At 44.7% G+C, this 11,452-nt stretch overlaps 1 protein-coding gene across 5 annotated transcripts in view; it reads left to right on the top strand.

Moving 5' to 3' along the window:
* Positions 1 to 2,308: 2,308 nt before the first annotated feature.
* The window catches only part of zgc:158689 (BAR/IMD domain-containing adapter protein 2), a 24,510-nt gene continuing 15,366 nt past the window's right edge, over positions 2,309 to 11,452 (top strand). For 2 of the 5 annotated variants that reach the window (XR_014117032.1, XM_081696791.1), the window contains exons 1-4: positions 2,529 to 2,857; positions 6,964 to 7,070; positions 7,782 to 7,857; positions 10,998 to 11,084. Coding sequence is in view for 3 of the 5 variants with exons in the window: in XM_081696791.1 (XP_081552917.1) it covers positions 7,023 to 7,070; positions 7,782 to 7,857; positions 10,998 to 11,084 (211 nt within the window). In the remaining 2 variants the exon portion in view is untranslated. Of the gene's footprint in view, positions 2,503 to 2,527; positions 2,858 to 6,963; positions 7,071 to 7,781; positions 7,858 to 10,997; positions 11,085 to 11,452 lie in introns of those variants that run through there. The other 3 variants (XM_081696790.1, XR_014117033.1, XM_035530426.2) reach the window with 3 other exon arrangements.

Consider the following 11,452-nt stretch of genomic DNA (forward strand, 5'->3'; position numbering starts at 1 on the left):
GTCTGCACAAACCTGTATGTGTGCAGTCTGCACAAACCTTTACATGTGTGCTAAACACTTTGTGTCTGGCTGCTTTCCCAACTTGGGTCAGTACAACGTGGTAAAATGCAGGTGAGGGAAATGTAAGCATTTAAAATGTAAGTATTTAAAATGTAAGTATTTAAAAAAGAATGACGGTAACCCAACTACATGTTTCCTTGGCCAATTTGCAGTAGTTAACACTAATAACTGTGGTGATGTATCACATTTAAATTTCTAGAAAATGATTGGTGTCATTTGGGTTACTTGCAGCAGGATCCACAGTAACACTAACACTGTTTGTCTGCATTACTGTTTTCGCCAGCAGCCCATGTTTCTCCCAGGGTTCCCATGGAAGGGGGGGGGGGGGGGGTTGGAGTGAGAAGAGGCTTATTATCATTTAAAAAAAACTCTAACAGGCTGTTCTGTACAGGGCTGTTCACACAGGGGAAGAACAATGCTGTGGTGCTTGGTTCCTGAGGTACTGTGACCAAATCATGCCACAGACATTTCATTAAGAGCCCAGAGAAGTGTGTTAACCTGTATAAAGGGGGTTAATAGTCCCCTTTAAAGATTAGGGCTGATCGGAAAGGTGGGGGCAAAATGTATATATGATCAGCAAACAATTTCTCTTAATTTTATGCAGAAGGTCTGGAGTTAACCAGGTGGTGAAACTCCACCTAAAGCCTGACTATGAAGGAGGGTTTTGATCTTCATATCATAAATAAACTTGACACGACTTATCTTACTACATCAATAAATGTTGGTATTTCAGTAAAGACAAATTGATCATGTTGATCATGAAGATTATTTAAACTATGATTAAAACATTGCACTGATGAAATGTCCCTCTTTAACATTGCATTCCTATATTCCTATTTGTGTACGTGTTACTCCTTCTGTTGGGAAATATTTTGGCAATGCAAAATGATTTTGTCATGCCAATACAGCTCAGTTCAACTGAAATTGAAATTGAGAGAGAGAGAGAGAGAGAGAGAGTGAGAGAGAGAGAGAGAGAGAGAGAGAAAAACAAGTCAGCCCAGACAGATAGAAGGATAGACACACACCCTCGAAAAGTGGATATACACACTCGCTTGAAGACTGATGTGCTTCTCTCTGCACAGATCACTGATAAACCCAGACATATTTTAATAATAATAATAATAATAATAATAATAACCACATTCCTATACAACAAACAAGCCACTGATTCACTCTGTACACAGACTGCACACATCAGTTACATAATATTATAACACTGTTATTCAGATGTCTAACATGTAGGACTAGTGTGTATTATAACACTATTAATCAGATAGCAAATGTATAGAACTACACACTATCGCCTCTGTAAGTGGACTTTACCATTGAAATTGAGAGAAACTGAGAGGTATTTGTTTTGACAAAGACTTTGAGATAATTCCACAATAATGTGGAGGTAAATAATACTTTGTACATTTCGTTTGTACTTTGGAACAATGGTAACAGGGATCAGGTCATGATTTTATTCTTCCTCTGCGCTAAATAAGTCTTTCTGTGAGGAGTGAATAGCGTTGCCAAATAGATGCCAAACGTGACATTTACTTACCGGTCTGTGGGCGAGCATATTAAGCCTGTTGCCCACCAAACGCAACTCCCATACTGCCATCAAGTGGTGGTAGTGAAATATTGCAGGTTGAAATGCTGATTTACAATTTTAATTTGGCTATCCCTCAGATGACTGCGGCGGTATATGACAGCCTATATCAAAGACAACCCAAACAACTCACAAGTGAAATGACCTTTGAGACAAATTATACGAGTGTCCTCAGCACAAAACAGCAGTAAACAAGTGAAATGATTAGTATAAAACTCCGTAACACATGAAAGGGCCCGGGCGAGAGAAATCATGTTAACTTAATATAGCCGAGTAATTGGATTATTACTATGGGGTTACTACGGGAAGACTTTCGGTCTTCTAACACTGAATCATTCCCCGATTGATATTAGCACTGACCTCTTGATCTCTCCGCGTCTGTCTATGTTCAGAGAAAGGGGTCAAAGTTCACAAGCGCAGAACACAAAGGCTATAGAGAGATCACACTGTTTTTTAAAAAGTACAAATAATAAAGATGCTATGGCGAGTAATCCCGTGACCGCATGCGCAGACTGTCACTTTAATAAGAAGTATTAAAGTATTTAATACTTTATTAAAGTATTTGTAACAACCGAACGGGCATTTTAAGAGCAGAGTTTGGTTTGCACTGCAGAATCAGAAACGCTGGCGGGGAGGTGCGCGCGGCCCGACCCGTGCACGGCGCAGTCGTGCTTTAAAAGGTCCTGCTCGTTCCTTCTGCGCTGTGCTATTCAGAGCCTCGTCCCGCTGCCTCATTGTTATTCACTCCGAGTAAAGGGAGAGACGGAGAGAAAGTGAGAGAGGACATTGTCCCCGAAAAAAAGAGAGAGCGACCGAGGAGGCACTTGGCGCGCGGAACACCCCGCACGGTAATCTGCCGCGTGCCCTTAACGGGCTAGTCTGGAAAGATCCGTTTTTAATGAGCGCGTGAAGTCTTGAGCGCGACCTGCGGAACAACGAGCCAGTACCGAGCGGCACCGAATGTCTGACCTCGTTTCGCGCACGTATAGGGGGGTGGGGGGCAGAGAGACCGGGAGAGGGCGAGGGGGGCGGGGGGCACTCGGGCGGAGCTGGGGGGGGTGGAGTTGGATTTTGCACAGTGGTGGTTTTTTTTCTACCCCTCACAATAGTAGCGGAAAAAGTAACGGGAGAGAAAGTAGAGCGTGCGAGGAACGGAAGGACCCTCCGAGCGCGTGGCTAGGAGGTCTGGGGAAGGTGCACGAGGTAAGTGTTGCCAACCCGATGCGCAGAAAAGCTTTGCACAACCCGATCGTTTCTTCCAGATCAACAGGTGCGTTTTTTTTTTTTTTTTATATATATATATGGCCACGGGGAAAAGTCGGTCTGCCTGCTCATTCGCTTGGGACTCGCAGAAATATGCAGCCTAAGCTAACGACTTTAGTAAGCACGCTGTTTCCAGCCTGAATCCTCAGGGGGTCCTGCCATGCGCTAACGGCTTGCTTGTGCTATCAGCTGTGATATAGTTAGTGATCATGATGACAATGTGAGAGTAGTTTCAGGCTTTGCCGTTGAGATGCCGATTTTAATGGTTGCTGCAGGCCGCGGCGCCCGTTGCACCGCATTGCTGACTACTTAAACAACGGTTACTGTTCCAAACCGGTGGTTAATGCAAATAAATGCAGGTATTATCGGTCATTATCGTTGTTTTCTGTTAAATAAACCATCTTCCCTCATTAACACAACCGCTCGCCTTTGTACCCGCCTTAGGGAACAATCTCTCAAAGACGAACAGCGCTCACTATCCCTCCCTAATTCACAACAGGTGCCCCAGTAGCTAATGTGTCTGCATCAACGGGAAAAAAATGAATAAGATTAAATAAAATTATATTTGAATCACCGTGGAAGCATGAAAATACACGTTTTTTTCCCTATCGCGCGTTTGTGTGGTGTTAGCATAAGGATCGCTTTCTGAAACTCCTGTTACCCTGGAAACCTTGTGCGCTACACTGCAATTTTTACTACCTCTGCATCTGTAACTACCGCACACTACAGTTACCCCCTATAATCTCACACACACACACACACACAGTATATGCTGGCACTAGTACTGCAGTGTACTGGAATTCGCTGTGTTTACTGGACAGCATAAGTGACCTGGTGTTTATGCATATACAAAATAAACAGGTAAATATATGTATGTATGTATCTCAGTCAGTAGTATACGTATACGTGCAGGGAAATGTATCCTAATGGCTCATTCAGCAGCATGTGTCAGGTGTCTTGCTGTGAGAGACTGCTGACTGTGTTGAGAGTACTGATCGGCACACTTAACATGCTTCTGTGCACTTCAACTCATCCCCGATTCCCCACATTTGTGCAGAGATGCTTGATGTAAACATTCGATGTAAAAAGCAACATAAAGTTTTTAGATTTGCCTAAAGTGGATTTCATATTAATCAGTAGGCTACTTTGTATACTCTGTGGGATTCAAATCATAAGGTCGCTAACGCTAGCGCCTTACTCTACCAGGGCAGCTACAGCGACATGTAAGTAAAACTAACATCAGTAAAGACAGACGAGCAAACGAAAACGTGAAAACCTGTTTACTGAAGGATTATTTACTGCAGAAACCATGCATCTGTTTGTCTGTTGCTGAGAATAAGGATGAGGGTGAGAAAGCGATGTGGGTTTTTAAAAAAGCAAATATATTTCTGTTTTAGCAGCTGTTGCAAGTACTTTTGTGCAGAGAGATGTGTTGTAGTGGTGGGTGGAGTCTGTGGTCAGTGGAGGTGGGAGGGGCATGTGGACTTTGGAGGTGGGCCTGTACAGGGAAGAAGAACACATGAATTCCCATCGTGCAGTTCTTACTGGGGTTGCATTGCTGGAGATGAGATATAAGGTAGGACTGCACATGAAAGTGGACCTAATCTGACATGAAAAGTTCGGATTTTTCTAGGTCACATTGCTTAAAAAACATCCAATCTTTGTCACTGAGCCGGAAAAATCGGCTCAACATGCGTGTAAACCTCTAGCCTGGAAATAGTTCTTGTTCTGTACATTTTCTGTTGCTGAGCTCATCAGTGACTTCCTGACTATTAACAGTGCTACCAAACAGTTGGGTTGTTTCTGCTGTCTGTCAGACAGATATTTAGATTTGGTGTAGATTGATTTATGCTAATGATAAATCATTGCTCGTGGCGCAAGAGTCCAGGCACTAATAAACATGCCACCTTTAGAGTCAACTTGAGACCTTTTGCTAGACAGTTTAATGTCTAATGGTGCCACAGTTTAGAGCTGGCCAAGAAACACCCCAGCGTTATGCCCAATTACTTCTGGTACTTTTGGTTCAATTACTTTTGGTGTTGTGTTTAAAAATCATTGTAATTTCTACACAGTTCATCTTGGAATAAAACTGAGAGTCGGCACATGGTCCTCATCATTTTATTTCAAACCCAGTGTACTGTGGAAAGAAAAACTGACCAAATACCTACAGACTGTCTACAGACTGCACCTTTAGTATGATAGTGAAAATATCTACAGAGTCCTTGGAGGTTCAGTTGGAGCTTGAGTTGGCAGGCGTGCAGTGGAAATCTCTCCATAAGCAGGAGGGGGGAGACACCCACACACTGTACCAGAGACAGAACAGATCAGAGAGTCCACTAGGCTACATTACACACACACACACACACACGCTTTAGGTTCAGTCACTCATCACACACACACACATGCTTCAGGTTTAGTCACTCATCACACACCCGCACAAGCTTCTGGTTCAGTCACTCATCACAGACCCACACACGCTTCAGGTTCAGTCATTCATCACACCCCCACACACACGCTTCAGGTTCAGTCACTCATCACACACCCACACACACATTCTTCAGGTTCAGTCACTCATCACAGACCCACACACGCTTTAGGTTCAGTCACTCATCACACACCCACACATGCTTCAGTTTCTGTCACTCATCACACACCCACACACTTTTCAGATTCAGTCACTCACCACACACCCGCACACGCTTCAGGTTCAGTCACTCATCACTCATCGCTCACGCCTCAGGTTTTCACACTGTATGGTGAAGCCAATGGCTGATCTTCTGAGTAACAGAACAGTGATCAGCTCAGCCTGACTCACAGCAGACGGGGAGAGAAAAGGAACATGAGAATAGATTAACGTCACATAAGAAGTGATGGAAAGTGACAGAAGGAAAAAGAGAGCAAGAAAGAGGGAGGGAGAGAGAGAGAGAGAGAGAAAGAGTGCGAGAGCAACAGGCCAAGAGATCAGACCAGCGAGAATGTTTGCTTTGTACAACTCTCCATCACTTGGTCTAGGGGTTAAAGTTTTCTGCCTAATCTCCAGCAATAACAGCAGGACGATGGAGAGGCCCCCATGTCCCTTTCTCTGGGGGAGCCGGGGAGGGTGTGGTTCCGTCTGAATGTTTAATCCGCACTGGAATTCCTGTCCCTGGCTTCCTCTGCTCTGGGGCTGCTCTGGGGCTGCTCTGGGGCTGCTCTAGGGGAAGCTGTGTAAAGAGCGTGCCTGTTTGTTCAGGGCTCTGACACTTGCCCTGATTCCCTGCCTGGAACTGGGACATTTCTAACTTAGGGTGATGGATTCAAGACACGAAACACACTCGCACAGCACAGTAACACACTTGCACAGCACCATCTGCTGAGAAATCTAAACTTTAGCCTCAGGATTACGAGAACTTTAAGTAAACATGTCACTTGTAAATCACGATAGTCTTGAATTCTTCTTCTTATTCCCAGCTAACTGATCTGTGCTCATTTTTGCATGTGACTTACACACTGTTCATTATGAACAAAAGAAAACAACAGTAGTGACCTTACCAGTAGTGATCTAACCAGTAGTGAGCTGACATTTAGTCACCTGGCAGACCTTAAAAGGCATTATGTATTTACTTCATTTATGCTTAATGTTTGCAGCTGAGTACTAAACTGACATTTGTCACTGTAGTGCAAAAACAAAATGTTCCTTATAAAAATGATTGAAGACTCAACCACTTTCTCTCTCTCTCTCTCTCTCTCTCTCTCTCTCTCTCTCTCTCTCTCTCTCTCACACACACACACACACACACACACACACACACACACACACACACACATAACCAACCAAGTATGTCTGAATTATCATCTGTAGGCCATCCTAATACTTTTCTACAATTTTAAAGCACTAAGCCAAATTAAAAAATGTAAATAAAAAAAAATAAATGCAAAGTTCAGCTATATATTTTTACAACTACTTAATTAACTCTGTTCTGTTCTCTGACTGGAAATGTTGGACTCATTTGATGGACTCATGTTTTCTCCCTCCCATCACGCACTGGCATCACCCTGACGTTTAGAGCTGGATCTTGCAGGACTTTTGCAGGACAGTGGCTGAAACAAGCGTGAGAGCGGCACAATGTCACGATCTGATGAGCTGAACAAAATGACAGAAAATGTCTACAAGGTAAACACGACTACTGCTGCTAGGCTTAGGGTTAGAGTTAGGCTTAGGGTTAGGGTTAGAGTTAGGCTTAGGGTTAGGGTTAGAGTTAGGCTTAGGGTTAGGGTTAGGGTTAGAGTTAGGGTTAGAGTTAGGCTTAGGGTTAGAGTTAGGGTAAGGGTTAGGGTTAGAGTTAGAGTTAGGGTTAGAGTTAGGCTTAGGGTTAGAGTTAGGGTAAGGGTTAGGGTTAGAGTTAGGCTTAGGGTTAGGGTTAGAGTTATGGTTAGAGTTAGGGTAAGGGTTAGGGTTAGGATTAGGGTTAGGGTAAGGGTTAGGGTTAGAGTTAGAGTTAGGGTAAGGGTTAGAGTTAGGGTTAGGGTTAGAGTTAGGGTAAGGGTTAGGGTTAGAGTTCCAGGCTCCACCTGATGCTTCTTCTGTTCTTCATCCATTCTTCAATCAAATCAAATCACTTTTATTGTCACATCACTTTATTATGTTTTTTTTTTTTTTTTTTACTTCATCTGCAGTGTTTAGTTATAATTTATAAAAGAACACATGTGGTTCTTTGGGGTAGGGCTGGGTTGAGGAGTCTGGGTCAGTCTATGTGGATGGAGGTCTGGGTCAGTCTGTGTGGATGGTGGTCTGGGTCAGTCTGTGTGGGTGAGGGTGTAATTCTGTCTGTCTTTGCACTGAGTCTTTTTTGTGACTAAGTAATTATGCTGATGCTGTGTTCAGGGCATCCTGGACCAGTTTAACCCCAGTCTGAAGAACTTTGTCACAATGGGGAAGCATTATGAGAAAGCTCTGACAGGTGAGTCATCACTGTTTCCTCAGGTGAGTCATCACTGTTTCCTCAGGTGAGTCATCACTGTTTTACTGTCCTCTTTCTTTTTCGCTCACACAGCATGAGTGTGAGCAAATTTCCAGGAATCTCTCTCTCTCTCTCCCCCTCTCCCTCTCTCTCTCTCTCTCTCTCTCTCTCTCTCTCCCTCTCTCTCCCTCTCCGTCTCCCTCTCTCTCTCCCCCTCTCCCACTCTTTCTCTCTCTCCCCCTCTCTCTCTTTTTCTCTCCCTCTCTTCCTCTCTCTCTCTCTCCCCCTCTTTCTCTCTCTCTCTCTCTCTCCCTTTCTCTCTCTCTTTGCCTGGACCTCACCACTCGCACAGTGACCACACAGTCTTCTCACCACTCTCACAGTGATCACAGTCTTCTCACCACTCTCACACTGACCACACAGTCTTCTCACCACTCTCACAGTGACCACAATCTTCTCACCACTCTCACAGTGATCACAGTCTTCTCACCACTCTCACAGTGACCACACAGTCTTCTCACCACTCTCACAGTGACCACACAGTCTTCTCACCACTCTCACAGTGATCACAGTCTGCTCACCACTCTCACAGTGATCAGTCTTCTCACAACTCTCACAGTGATCACAGTCTTCTCACCACTCTCGCAGTGACCACACAGTCTTCTCACCACTCTCACAGTGACCACACAGTCTTCTCACCACTCTCACAGTGACCACAGTCTTCTCACTACTCTCACAGTGATCACAGTCTTATCACCACTCTCACAGTGATCACAGTCTTCTCACCACTCTCAGTGACCACACAGTCTTCTCACCACTCTCACAGTGACCACAGTCTTCTCACCACTCTCACAGTGACCACACAGTCTTCTCATCACTCTCACAGTGACCACACAGTCTTCTCACCACTCTCACAGTGATCATAGTCTTCTCACCACTCTCACAGTGACCACACAGTCTGCTCACCAATCTCACAGTGATCACAGTCTTCTCACCAATCTCACAGTGACCACAGTCTTCTCACCAATCTCACAGTGATCACAGTCTTCTCACCATTCTCACAGTGATCACAGTCTTCTCACCACTCTCACAGTGACCACACAGTCTTCTCACCACTCTCACAGTGACCACAGTGTTCTCACCATTCTCACAGTGACCACACAGTCTTCTCACCGCTCTCACAGTGACCACACAGTCTTCTCACCACTCTCACAGTGATCAGTCTTCTCACCACTCTCACACTGACCACACAGTCTTCTCACCACTCTCACAGTGATCACAGTCTTCTCACCACTCTCACAGTGATCACAGTCTTCTCACCACTCTCACAGTGACCACACAGTCTTCTCACCACTCTCACAGTGATCACAGTCTTATCACCACTCTCACAGTGATCAGTCTTCTCACCACTCTCACACTGACCACACAGTCTTCTCACCACTCTCACAGTGATCACAGTCTTCTCACCACTCTCACAGTGATCACAGTCTTCTCACCACTCTCACAGTGACCACACAGTCTTCTCACCACTCTCACAGTGATCACAGTCTTATCACCACTCTCACAGTGATCACAGTCTTCTCACCATTCTCACAGTGACCACACAGTCTTCTCACCGCTCTCACAGTGACCACACAGTCTTCTCACCACTCTCACAGTGACCACACAGTCTTCTCACCATTCTCACAGTGATCATAGTCTTCTCACCACTCTCACAGTAACCACACAGTCTTCTCAACACTCTCACAGTGACCACAGTCTTCTCACCGCTCTCTCTGTGACCACACAGTCTTCTCATCACTCTCACAGTGACCACACAGTCTTCTTAACACTCTCACAGTGACCACAGTCTTCTCACTGTGACCACACAGTCTTCTCTCTCTGGGCAGAGAGGATTGTTTGTATCTGCCTGTTTCTATGGCCAGATTGTGGTCACTGTCTCTGCTGTGGATCTCTGACGGTGTAGAGATATTCTGAGAATTATTATTCTCTGTTTAGTGGCCGATAGGTCTGCAATTTAGACTGAGTTTTGGTGTCATTCCCAATGTTCCAGAGAGGTTTCTTTCCTTATTCTGATAATTTGGTAACTCTGATTGGACTTTGGTCAGGATTGAGTTTGCTGTGTGTTGGGGGTCAGTAGGTTAGTTAGTCCCAGTTCCAGCTGACCAAGGGGGTTTAGGGCTGAGGTCTTGGGTTTGAAATGCTAATGAATTTTGATTGCTAGAGTTTAGATGCAACCAGAACATTTTATGAATGGAAATAGAAAGATATCAACAGAAATCAACCTAATTCTACCCTGCATGCATTAGTTGGTATTTTTCTTTTAGTGCATTCACTCCCAGATCAAAGGTTTTGTCCAGATTGACTGTCAGGGCCCAGTTCTACAGAACCGCTCCAGCAGGTCCATCTGCTGTTACAGCCCTGGCTCTGTCGGAGACGGAACCTACAGGTTCTTCTGTTCATACAAATTTCACTTCTGTGTTGTTTAGGGTCAGTCCAGTGGCCTCAGGTTGTTCCAGTAACACCACTAACTCATTTATATAAATGTTGAACAGGGTTGGACTCGAACTGCCTCCCTAACTCACCCCACACCCCTGAGAGAAGGATTCTGTTCTTTTGTTGTCAAGTTTTGTTGAGCAATGATTAATCAAATATAAAAATGTAAGGCTATATGTTTTGCCGCCTACACTACATTTTAGAATTTGATAAAACAGTCTAGTATGCTAAACAGAATCAAAAACCTTTTTGAAATCAACAAAACATAGGGCAAAGGGCAGCAAATTCACCCTGGTCTCCAACCCAGGTGCCAAAGGTGTTATACACATGCCCTGACCACCGGACCAAAGAGGACCTATTTCACCCGGTGGAAGTGACGAGCCCCATCACATCGCCCTCTCTACTTCAGGGGTCGACGGTCTCTGTCAGCACAACATGCAGATATTTCACTGTTATTTTTGTGCTGGGTGTGCTGTTTGATTAAGGCGTGTAGGATGTAAATATTATGTGTAACATGATGCTTTGGTAAAACGATTTGACTCTTACTCAAGACACTGCGTTTGGTAAGGAAGGCCTGTATTTGAGCATTAATAACATAGCAAAAACCCTCTCTCTGTCTGTCTCTCTCTTTCTGTCTCCGTAAGGAGTAACCGTTGCAGCTAAGGGCTACTTTGATGCACTGGTCAAACTCGGGGAACTGGCCAGTGACAGCCAAGGCTCCAAAGAACTGGGTAAGAGTGTGTGTGTGTGTGTGTGTGTGCTTACTCAGGAGGGGGAGATGGAAAAAGAAAGAATTGAGAGAAGGAATGAAGAGAATCAAAGAGCCGAGGAAGAGTACAGACAAGATTGCACCATAAAGTGGGGAAGGGGATGAGAGAGAGTGTGTGTGAGGTAGAGAGAGAGTGTGAGGTAGAGAGAGAGTGTGTGAGGTAGAGAGAGAGTGTGAGGTAGAGAGAGAGTGTGTGTGAGGTAGAGAGAGAGTGTGTGTGTATGAGAGAGAGTGAGGTAGAGAGAGAGTGTGAGGTAGAGAGAGAGTGTGTGTGTATGAGAGTGTGAGGTAGAAAGTGTGTGTATGAGAGAGAGTGTGAGGTAGAGAGAG

The sequence above is a fragment of the Electrophorus electricus genome, chromosome 14 (assembly GCF_041902795.1).
Source record: "Electrophorus electricus isolate QZ-2024a chromosome 14, ASM4190279v1, whole genome shotgun sequence".
NCBI lineage: Eukaryota > Metazoa > Chordata > Actinopteri > Gymnotiformes > Gymnotidae > Electrophorus > Electrophorus electricus.